The following is an 11,794-nucleotide window of genomic DNA, read 5'->3' on the forward strand; positions in this document are numbered from 1 at the left end:
AAGTGCGCAAACCGATAGCTTCAACGAACGACTTCGGGAGACCAAACGAGGGTGGTGGTAGTGATGGTGGTGGTGGCGGTGGTGGTGGTGTTAGACAAGCGAGTAGGACGGAAGGGGGACAAGGAGGTAGATCGACCGGCTATTAAACCCGTAAGGTGTAACAGGTGCAGGTCAGTTGCTTTATATGCAAGTCGGCGTCAAGTCGCGATGGGGTTGCGCTAGTGACCGGTTTGTTTCTCCAGATCACAGTCCAGGAAACAGCTTTGCACGGTTTTGCGGGGCCCCGGATTGTGCGAGTGAGCTACTGTTGACTTGTTTATGTACTGCCCGAGGTGGGGATGGAGTCTGTAACTTGGTGTTTCGCTTCTCTGGGTCGACAAGTGGGTAGAACAGGATGGCCGGAGGTGACACAGATGAGGGGCGTCGACACACGGTGTTGAGTGTTTCGTTCGGGATTTAGTTGCGGGTACGCTGTGTCGTTCGAGAACAAGGTTGGGCAGCCCGACTACTATGTACAAGTTTGTAATGTTGTCTTGGGTTCGGCTGGCAGTTGTGTTTGGGCGGACGTCAGTTGGCGTCTGTGGATGTAACCGTTGGATAGATATGGAGTTGGGTTGACAAGCTACTAAGTAGTGTAGAGCGAATGTGGTGAGGTGAGGTAGCTGCACAGTGTATGTAGGTTGTCTTGATGCTGAGTGCTGTAACCGTTGGCTGCTGCAATGCTGACGGGATGGATTTGATTTTGAGCGGAAGGGATCTTGGGGCGAGGAACTGGCGGACGTCTTATAATAAGAAAATGAGAGAGCAAGTGTAGAGGTAGGGCGTGGTGTAGGTAGGTTCTATGTAAAGGAGGCCAGGTGCTTGGTATCTGCCCGCGCAAGGATGACTCTTTACAAGGTTGTCACTGAACCAGACCTTCCTTTGTAGCCTGTATCTAGTGTACCTTGGGTATCTGCCCCTGTCGGTCCCCTTTTGGCCCTTTTCCATGTTCCTTCTTTTTTTTCGTCGGTGGTCTGGATGGAGTCTCGCCCGAGAACGGAGATCAGCAGGGCTGGGATGTCGACCAATCGTCTTTCACGGATGCTTAAACGTGTACAGTGTACAAATATGACTATCGGCATGAAGCACTCTCCATTATCTGGCCCGTCGTATCTCCCCATCTCCAGCAGTTTAAATTTTTTTCATTTTTCCCCAAACATTTTATCACCTGAACCTACTGCCAAGGGTGCTAGTTCGATCGATTGGCCTCGTGTCTCGCCTATAGTAGTAGGTGGTCAGTCACTCGGTGGAGTAAAGAGGATAAATAAAAGAGAAGCAGCGATCTGGACCGTCTAGGGAAGCCAGTTAGGTCCTCTGTATGGCGCTCGCTGTTCTTGTCGCTGCTTGGAGTGGTTGACTGCTTGCTGTAGCGATTCGTAAACCAAGTCCACAGGTCGTCATCGCCCCGGCGGTGCGCCTTGGACCAGCCCGGCTGGGAGGTGGGGGCCCAGTTTCGGTTGAAGCTTCCTCCTCAGTTGACGACAGAAGTGAGGGGGTGCTAGCACTGCACTTGCACTGCAGGGATTATAGGGGGTTTCAGACACTGTGCTGACTGTTTTTAGTTGGAGGGGGAAGCGGAAGAGGGGCCGACAGCATTGACTCCAGGAACAGGGCGCTTGCTTCTGTCCATTTCACTCTCATTCTTTCCGCAATCTCCAAACTCTCCGCCGGTCATATTGGCATGGTACTAAAACTGAAAAATGAGCACCTCAGGAGTTTACCGACCCCGATGAAAGGGAAGGGTCCTGTCCCCGCCTGTTTTGTCATCAATAGCCGAGCCCTGCGGTTCCGCGCCCCTGTGACAAAAGGTGTGGGGTGATGGCGGAATCTGCGAATGACACGGTTGGCAGACAGGCACCCGGATGGCCAATGTTGCCAGAATGTTGTGATATTTTCCATCCAAGGTCCATCGGCTTCCCTCCTTCAGGATTCACAGGCTCCCATCTACTACACTACACTACACGTCGGGTGTAGGCTGAATGGCACGGGGTCCCCACAGCCCAGAGGCCGCAAAGGTGCTTCGGATGGCTCCGTGTCAACACTCCTACTTCAATCTTCACTCTGCTTGGTTCACCACTCTCCTACACTATGGTAGCAAACATGTGCCGCCATTCACGGGCAGCGTGCATTCAATCAACTCGGCCCTCGGGCTTATCGACGATCCCTTGTATTTTAAGACATTCGCTGTTTTTACTTGGTGATCATCACAGGTCCATCTCCCGTCTGGTCCGTTAAACGAGTGGATTACAGCGACACTACGTAGCTTAAACTTGGGTTCCAAGACTAAGAACGTCCTCCAAATTTAGCCTTTGAGACCGTACACAGTGAGAACCTGGATGGCCAGAGTAGACAGCAAGGTGCTCCATCCCACCATGAACCCAACGAGAAGAGCACACGCAATAAATGGATCACAACGACCAGAGGACCTCTATCCTTATCCCCCTCAAGTTGAGGTGATCACGAGCCATCGATTCTGGGGGTTTCAAGCTCCTGTTCGTCGGCCTGGGCTTCGTCCACAGTGCTGAGGTATGATTTCCGTCATCACTCCTCCCGAAATGCCCGTCTTGATCAGCCATCCCCCACACAGGCACAGCCAGCCTTCCACACTTCTGGTCACCACCAAGACCACGCACGCAATGCTACACGTGTGTCGAGATGCTGATGTCGTCGCCCACATTCAGCCTCTTGGGCGTGCTGCCGAATCCTTGCTTCTTTCTCACAGCCTCAACCTGACATTCAGTCCTTTTGGACACTCCACATACACCCTCTAACGAATCTCTAGGTATACATAGTACATACCCTACTTTTGGGAATTCATCCTCGTCCCTGCTGACTGTCCACCGGTCTACTCGGCTGGGACAAATTGACTGATAACGAGGTCTACAAACGGTCGTTTCTATCTCAAGGGATCCCGAATGAATATTTTACTGCCAAGCGCCCGAGCGAATGATTCAAGCCATCGCGTCATCCGCATTCTGCGGGGAACGACAGAGCACAGCATTGTGGCTTGATCAATGGCTATCTACCACTCTCAACTGCACGTGTAAGTATTGACTGCACTGTACATGATGGCAGGGTCTCACGACTCATTCAATATTCCCTATCCATAATCCCGATGCCGCTCTCGCACCTCGCACAGAGCATCCACTGATAATGATAAGTTGCTTGACACCGACAAACTGTTGTCGTGAGCACCAAGTAATGGTCATTGATAGCGCTCCTGTTGCTATCCATGTTGCCGCAATATTACATACACCAGTGACTGATTTCACACACTCTCTCTTGCTTCCCCACGACTCGCTGACGGGAAACTCCATCTGGAATCCACTTCACATACAGCGGAGTGGAAGCCGGAGGTACGGAGTGAAAGTACCTTTCCTTTTGCGGAGAGCCGAACGCTGCAGAGCCTCCTGCCATCGATCGATCCCTTGTTCCCTCCTGGGCAAAAGCGAGCAAAACGGCGAGCGAGCAAAACTTCAGAGACCAAGCACTGCGTTTTCACGAAACATAGCGACCCAAAGTCCACTCTTTCGCACGCCCAATTCACCAAATCTGCATTCCGACTTTGCCAGCACGCTCTGTCACAGGCGTCTGGAACCCGACGATGTCATCCTCACCCACTTGTTGATGCCACTTGGAACGGCTTCAGGTAGCCAGGTCCACCGCCCTCCGCAAACCAAGGCATTTCACTCGCAAGGAAGCAAAAAGTTTTTTTTTTTTTCTTTTTCTCACAGTTACATCGGCGCCCGTGCGCTAGTGTCCCCGATTTGGGTACGACTACCGCCTCCCGCCCCTCTTTCGGCGGCCAGCCCTGCGTTGCCCTGCCTGCCTGTGTGCCTTGCCAGCAAATGCCCACGGTGTGGTTACCACGGCGCCTTTCCACTTTGGCGGTGTCGAGCCCACTGTCACGACAGCAAAACAGGCGTCAGGCATGAACCAAAGGGAGAGGCTCCATCGCCCATGGCCCATGTTGTGGGGAGAGCTCCTCGCTGTTCAACAAGCTCTCACTAACCCCGGCCTACCCCACCTGTGCCAATGCCGCCTTTTCAAAGGACAGCCAGGAACGTTCGTCAGCTCCTGACGGCCCGGCTGCAGAGTTTGCGGTGCATGGCATGGAGATTGGGTGAGAGGCTTTCTCCCAGATCGGACCAGACAGCGGGAATGGAGCCGAAGCATGTTTGGTGGTGCCATGCTGCCATGATCTTCCGGGGCACCAGTCCCGTCATCCGCCGGCCACAAGTCAGTCTTGCCAGGTCTGGATGGGCAAACACTGTAAAGTGTACCTGTCGTCTAAGTCTCCATGTTTATTCCGCTCCGTTAATGCTTTCGGAAGGGGGGAATGGCCGGAATTTGCCTCTTCAATATCGAGCCGTTTTCAGCCGACTAGAGGTTTTTTTTTTTTTTTTTTTTTTTTTTTTCCCAACCGAAACACACCGTGATAGGGACCCGGCGGCGTGGGGGTCGCTCACGGGGGCTTTCAGGAGGTGGAATGTTCCAAAACACCGAGAGCACTTGCGGATCTTGACAACACACAGACAAACCCGCCCGGCCGACAGAGAAACCATCGTGACATCGTCAAGTTTCAGCGACATCAAGATTCCATCCTGGGAGACACTGTAGAAAAAAAATTTCTGCATCTGGTACCTGAAAGATCGAGACCATTGACATGGCCCATGCGTCCGAGTCCATGGCACATCGGCTTTTTCGTAGATCATCGAACCATATGACAAGATATCAAATTCCTGTTGGAAAAACTGCGTTCAACATTGCCGAGAAAAACCACCGGATGACGAAGTCCCATGCTATAGACCTTTTCCCAAGCATAGCAAAGCGACCATAAACTGAGAGGGTACACAAACCGGCACCGCTCACTTTACATCTTGACTGAGATGTTGGTAGAACCACAAAGCGCCCCGCGGGACCGTCTTCCGAAAAAGCCAGGGTTCTTGCTCACCGGCTCATGTGGGACAATGGACAGCCGCAGGGTTGTGGAGGGCCAGACCTCTTGCAAAGCGTTCGAGAACAAGACAGGGGCATGTTTTGTCTTGGCCCAGGCATTCTCCAGTAGGGTTGCAGAATCCATCTCTTTGTTGGTGGTCGTGTACACTACTATACACTACATAGTATGTGCTACAGGTTTCAGGGTACACATCTCAACGGCTTTCTGAATCCGGCCCTTCCTTATCACCCCCTCACGAGGAAATCGCCAGTCCGGTGATATAATTGGCTTTCTGCCTCAGCAAAGCTCTGGGTTTGGACGGGAACGAGAAGATAGGCGGCAGGGCAGGCCAATGAGCCTGAGGAGTGCGGGCGGGCAACGACAACGGTCGATGACAGCCAACGTCAGAAAACGCTCGGGAAGCTTCACGACTCTGTGTCACGCGAATACAGTCGATGATGCCTTATTACGCATTTCGTTCGACTCTGAACGGCTCTCTGGGTATGGTTAAGCAATCACCCTCTCCAATGCCATCCCGAGAATGGACGACGAATTTCTAGGCGGATGGCTTCATTCCCTATTCCTTCATACCTAGATGACGGAGACAATTGCATTCAAGGACAGTGACCCCGCTCGTTACCCTTTGGTCTTGCGCCCCTTGCTACTCGAGAAGCGGTTACTCATTTGACAACAGCCAATGTTATCCTGGGTGCAAGTATTCGGCACAGCAAATGTAGACACGAAGCTCTCGCTTATGATTTAGCACCGTCCAGCCTGGAAATGAAGCAATGATGTCATTCCTCGGAACTATTGTCTGTACTTGTTAAAACCCACCCATCAATGGTCCATCAACATGCAGGCCGTCGGATGGCAATGTCAGAGAGGGATTACGACAAGATGCTTCCGGATCACTTCCGCAGGTCGCCAACATCACCCGTATGATGGCGCGAGGTGATGCGATAGGCCAAGCATACCAAGGCAAAGAGGTATATCTCTTTGGTCCTAATACTGCGGTATGACGATGATACGCATCTTGGTTCGAATTATTGTCTTGTCCTCCCCACCACCAATTATCCCTCATCCCAAACAAACACTTCTCCAGTCTATCTGCTTGGCTTCCATCCCGCTTACATGCCGAGCTGTCTCGAAGAACCTGGGGGAAAGAAGGGACCTCCGCGCTGTCTAACGGGCAAAAAAAAGATTACCGGGCCGCGCTGCAGGTACGGTTGATATCAGGATGGGTGATCCTTGACCCGTCGATTGCAGTACCCTGAATTCAGAAGCACAAATGACATCTAGGTACGAGACATGGCGCCTACAATACTGTCTTTCTTGATGCAATTCATTATACACAAAAAGTCTTTCTGGACAAGGCTATCCAACGCAAACACATTTTCCGTGGTTCGATGGTTCACCGCGAGCAGATCTCTCGCACTGCAACCTAAATGATCTTGCTCGCAAGTTGCGGAGCTGCTCTCGCAAAGCTCCATCTCTCTTTCTTCATACTACGTAACTACTCATGTCGTACCTTCCTTTGTTGACATTGACGGATACCCATGAGGTTACCTACGGGAGGTAATGACCTGGGAAGTTTGAAGCTCATAATCAAGCGATACTCAAAACATGGCAGGAGCCGGTCACAGAAGGAACTACCCGAGGCAGATAGTCTCCTGTAGTGTACGGACTATCTACCGTCCAAGCTAATCCAAAGTCCCCGGTCCTTTCCCTTTCCGGATTTCCGCCGGTGATAGATGCGGCCGGCCTCCGGTGTAGACTGCATCATAAGTGGTGATGAGACTTGCTCATTGGCCTCAGCATCCACAACCGTCCGTGCCTGACTGACTCTTTCACATCAACCGGCAGGTCTTCCGGAATCACATCCCCTTTGACTTTGACATTGACAAGTCGCTAGGCCGCTCCCGCATCCACAGGTTCTTCAGCCCGGCTGCCCGGATCCAAAGATTTGGTGGTACCAAGTGGTTGGGTACACTACACAGGTCGAAGGGCCGTTCGGTCATCTCCGACATCGCAGACGCAACGATTACTGTATCCATGTTCCGGTCTGGAACACTGCTGCAACAATTTCCTTTGATGATTCGATTGCATTGAGAACCCTGGGAAAATCTCTTCACCTTCACCGTACGTTTTGCATTTGCAAAGGGTCGGTTTCAACTAATGCCTGACACCGTTCGGGGCTGCTGCTGCTGCTGCTCCCTTCAGACTCGGAAGAGGGCCACGATCGTGATGCTCGGGAATGCTAAAAAGGGAAAACCGGGGCTCCAGACGTTGCGGGTCTCTCTTAATTAGACCAGCCTTTTAGAGACATGGGGTGGTGCAGTCCATGTCGATTCCTAGCACCCTTGTGGGCTCCCAATCTTCTATCGCGAATCGTGACAAGTGATTATAGTGGACATCATAGCGGAGCTTCAGAAGGCCTTTGGAAGATGGAAAGGTAAGAACTCACTCCAAAGTTCATTTTGAGAGCTCTTGGGTCCCATCGCGTTTCCCAAAAGGCGAACCGTGATGGAGCTTGTGGGCTATGAATAGCATCAGAGAGATGATCGAGTTTGAGGGCATTATTTACGCATCGACACTAGAAACCAAACATCGAAGCATGCCACACTATTGAGTATTGCAGTAGCTCGCTTCGTTGCGATCAGAGAGCCTCAATGTTCTGCATGGGACTTTGAACCATCTCAAACGTGGAACCACGTTTTCAGCATCTTTGAATCTTCGAGACATTCGAGCACCCGAAATCCGCCCCATACAAATGGCGGTGTACTGACTTGTCAAAGAGAGAAGGTCTAGAGCGGTGTATGTTAATGCATTGCAAGCATTTTCTCTCAAAACAAAGCAAAGCATACGAGGCGGACGAGGGCCTGAGCACTTATACTCCGCTTTGGAAGCTGCCGATGATGCCGTATTCAACTTTCTGGACGTCCACAGTGTCAGTATGTTTCCCCGTACCTGAAAAATAACATGGGCCAAGCTGCCCCATACCGTCTTGTGGACTCACAGTGTTTCTAGGTAAACCCACCTGCTTCTCCCAGTTTCCGGTGGATCTCAAAATCTTGAATTCAAGCGAGTTTGGGTCCTGTGTTTGGGAATGTTGCATCATCATGGTAATTTCCGCGAAGTTGGAGACAGGATTGCAAAGTTATATCCATACGGCGGAGGAAAAGCCGCTGTCAACTGGAAAATCCTTACCGCAAAGCAAAGTCAACAGCGAAAGATACCTACTTTCGTCAAGAAATCTGGGAGATCAAAACAGGACAGGACAAGTAACAGCAACTCGATGTGTATCGCGTGAAATGCACGGAGTTGGACAGCTATGGAGAGTCCTCGAATAACGGAGGCCATGTGAACACCCATTTTCTCATGGCGATCACCATTCATTCAAGGAAATTCTTCGGTGAGCTTTCATTATCAACATAGTAGTGCTGGTTTGTTAGCTCAGTACCCAGGTACTCTCAGTACCCTGGAAGAGATGCCTTCCGAACTGTCCTAAACCTTTATGGACTAACTATTATGCAGTAGATGATGGCTAGGTACGGATTCAAAAGACATCAATCAACAAGCTTCGATATGGCATATTTTACCTTGGAAAAAGCATGAATACAGCATACAAATGCGTAGGAATGTTGCTCGAGGTCTCAAGCTAACATCAGACCAGTATTGAACTGTACACGTGTACTCTTTCTCGTCTGTCTATCAAAGAGTCTGGACTGCGAGATCTTCACTGAGATCTTCGTCATTCACACATTACCTACAATTTCTGGAAGCCATCCCACAGCGTAACCGAGGAGAATAGAGTGATCATCACATGTTCTGGAGACGTGATGTTGCAATTTTTGGAGGAATACGTCCAAGATAACGCGATATCATCCTCTATCAAAAATCCTTGGAAGTCGAGTGACTCACAAGTGAGAGGAATTCTACACTACACTGATACTCCGGTGTTCCATTCTTATCCTTCCAAGGCAGATTGGTTTGCAAAACACTACTGCGTTCATACTGTACGTCCAGGATCGCTTCTTCTCAAATGCCGAGCAACTGCTGTAGTGTAGATCTCGTGCTGATCACCAGAAAACGTGGTCAGGTGGATGGCAGAAAAAAATAAACCGAACCCATTTCCAATGTCATTCTTTCCACAGTCTGCAAGGCACACTCGTAGTAGTGCAAAAGGCCATGCACGCGCGCACAAGTTTCGGTGCCTCTCGGCGGTAGATGAAGGCACGCGATAGGATACATGGTTGAGCTGTCTGTTGATGGAACACCTAAAGGCACGCTCATCGGGTGGAATATTGTGATTTTCAAGTCTACCAGGTGCCCGGAGAATAGGCCGGATGAAAATGGTTGGCTAAATTTGCCTATTGCAGTTGATCATCACGATACCTAGAAAACTTCCGTATGTCTTAGTTAGGAAACGGAAACGACGTTCCTTGCGGCAGAAGATGCCTCCAGTCAGTGTTGGTAGGGATACACCTTTTTTAAGCTTTCTCTTCACCTCATGCAGCAGAGGAATCTGGGAAGTACTGAGTATGGAAAAGGAGGGCAAAACCAAATACAATGTTAACTGGTAGATGCGAGGGTGTTACCGTGGTTTGGCGGTGCCGTCACGACGTGCAAGTTGAACCTGTCGTCGAATCTCTTGCAGATGCAGCACGTAACCCTAACCCCGAAACTTGAACCCTAGAACTAGTCGTTAACCTCCATCTGAAAACTTCGAATGCGTTTTCTGAAAGCGGAATAATTCGACTGCAGCACCACATAGGTCCGGTGAACCTCATCGATCTTGAAAGTAAGGCAAATATTGACGCAATCCTGCCGCGTTGCGCCATCAAGGCCGAGTTTTCTCCTTGCGACGTGCATCTCAGAGCACCACCACACGCTCTTCATCTCGCGAACGGGCCGACTCCCCGAACGAGTGGCTTTCTGCAGCTCACCTCATCGTGACACTTGCAAATACCCGACTCTACCGTTACAAAGCACCAAAGCCTTCAACAAGAAACCAAAATGAATCGAACCCAGGGATCCAAACCAAGACTCAAACCCACCAACCCCAAGGCAAAACTCCCCAGCAACCCAAAATCAACCACCACACAACCCCCATCATCATCAAATCTTCTCATCCTCCAACAATCCCAGGACCCCCAATCACTACCAACCACCAAAACCACTCCCTCACCACCCTCAAACCCCTCAGACCCCACAACCCCCTCCTCCCTCCTCCCTATTTTAACGCCCGCCCTCGAGATCCTCTCCCGTTTCCACCACCGCAACAAGAACCAGCACCGCCTGTCGAAATGGTGGGCTGAGGCCGACATGCTGCGGCGACACCTGCGCAAGCTGATTGAGGCGGCGAACGAGTGGTGTGATAAGGAGCCGGAACGAGAGGGGAAGAGGAGGAAGGAGGAGGCGAGGAGGAAGAAGAAGGAAAAATATGAACGGTTGGGGAGGGTTGAGAAGAAACAGGATGGGGTGGGGCAGAAAGGAGGAGAGGGAGAGGTTAAAGGGGAGGATAGAGAAGAGGAGGAGGAGGATAAGGAGGCCAGGGAGGTTAGACTGAGGGCGGAGTATTTGAGGGGGAAACTAGGGCCTAGAGCCTATTTGTGAGTTTCTCTTCTGCTGTGGGATGAAAAAAAAAAAGGGGGGTGATGTTGATGAAGGGGAGGGGATGAGAGAGTGATGATGAGTTACTCACTCACTTCCCAATCCCTTTGTCATCTTCCTCCCAAAACTACTCTCCCAGAACTCACCCTCTAGACCCAAGACTAACCACCCAACAGCGCCTTCAGCCAACTATCCGCCGACAGACAATTCGCCCACCTAGGCCTGATGCTCCTAGGCGTTCTAGCCCAGGTAGACAAGGCACTTTCAGCATTCGCCTCGGTTCCAATCGACGAAAACGACGACGCTGCCGCCGACGAAGCGGCAGAAGACAGGGGCCCAAATCTCAACGCTACAGTCATGGGTCAGTTAGCAGACGATGTGCCTAATCAACGGCATAATGACATCGGCGTAGCGGTGTCGAGGGAAGAGTTACTTGCTATGATGTTGGAATCCACCACATCCGGACCAACGGAGGGCAGCTTGGCGAGAAGAGATGCTCGAGATCATCCACTGCCCACCACCGAGACTGACTCCGGAGCAGCACCACCACCAGTAACAGGAGAGATCAGACAGGGCAAGAATAAGAGCGAGAAGAAGAGACCAAGGGACGATGAGGATGAGAACAACGATGAGCATAAGGATGACTTCTCTTCCGGACCGACACCACCAGTATCCGAGAAGAAAAAGAAGAAGAAAAGGAAGACAGGAGATGACGGGACCGACATCGATGACATCTTTGCTTCGTTTGACAAGCCCAACCAGAGAAAGAAGAAAGATAAAGCGGAGAAATCAGTAGTAGCGACAAAGACCACAACCGTCACAACCTCGATAGCAACAGCAGCAACAACCACGAAGATGAAATCGACAACCGACTCATCGGTACCAACTACCACAACAACGACAGCCGAAATCGATACACGACATGGTAAAGACGATCTTGACGACATTTTCGCCTCTCTCGAAAAGCCCAAAAAGAAAAAGACAAAGGTCAAGAAGACGGATGACCTAGATAACATCTTTGCCTCGTTCGACAAGCCCAAAACGAAGAAGAAGAAAAAGAAGGCGGGGGCGGGAGCGGACGAGTTTGATGATATCTTTGGGGGGTTATGAAAGGCGCTGCATAGTTGACTAGGTACCTACGAAGTATACTCGCCTGTTGTTGGTGATGGGTATACTGGGTTTGTAGACACGAACGAGTAGCTC

General features: G+C 50.9%; 3 protein-coding genes across 3 annotated transcripts; 1 reads left to right on the plus strand and 2 right to left on the minus strand.

Moving 5' to 3' along the window:
* Nucleotides 1-3,773: 3,773 nt before the first annotated feature.
* NEUTE1DRAFT_100509 (uncharacterized protein) lies at nucleotides 3,774-4,008 on the minus strand (the record flags this gene model as incomplete). Its single annotated transcript, XM_009852405.1, has 2 exons — nucleotides 3,774-3,864; nucleotides 3,923-4,008. 2 exons carry the CDS (start codon nucleotides 4,006-4,008, stop codon nucleotides 3,774-3,776), a joined length of 177 nt encoding a protein of 58 aa, XP_009850707.1.
* A 3,857-nt stretch (nucleotides 4,009-7,865) lies between these two features.
* Nucleotides 7,866-8,099, minus strand: NEUTE1DRAFT_137415 (uncharacterized protein; the record flags this gene model as incomplete). Its single annotated transcript, XM_009852406.1, has 2 exons — nucleotides 7,866-7,910; nucleotides 7,995-8,099. The coding sequence occupies 2 exons, from the start codon at nucleotides 8,097-8,099 to the stop codon at nucleotides 7,866-7,868; spliced, it is 150 nt and encodes a 49-aa protein (XP_009850708.1).
* A 1,756-nt stretch (nucleotides 8,100-9,855) lies between these two features.
* Nucleotides 9,856-11,701, plus strand: NEUTE1DRAFT_121997 (uncharacterized protein; the record flags this gene model as incomplete). The annotated part of the gene is made up of 2 exons (XM_009852407.1): nucleotides 9,856-10,590; nucleotides 10,768-11,701. The coding sequence occupies 2 exons, from the start codon at nucleotides 9,995-9,997 to the stop codon at nucleotides 11,699-11,701; spliced, it is 1,530 nt and encodes a 509-aa protein (XP_009850709.1).
* Nucleotides 11,702-11,794: the final 93 nt, after the last annotated feature.

The sequence above is a fragment of the Neurospora tetrasperma genome, assembly GCF_000213175.1.
Source record: "Neurospora tetrasperma FGSC 2508 unplaced genomic scaffold NEUTE1scaffold_3, whole genome shotgun sequence".
Classification (NCBI taxonomy): Eukaryota; Fungi; Ascomycota; class Sordariomycetes; order Sordariales; family Sordariaceae; genus Neurospora; species Neurospora tetrasperma.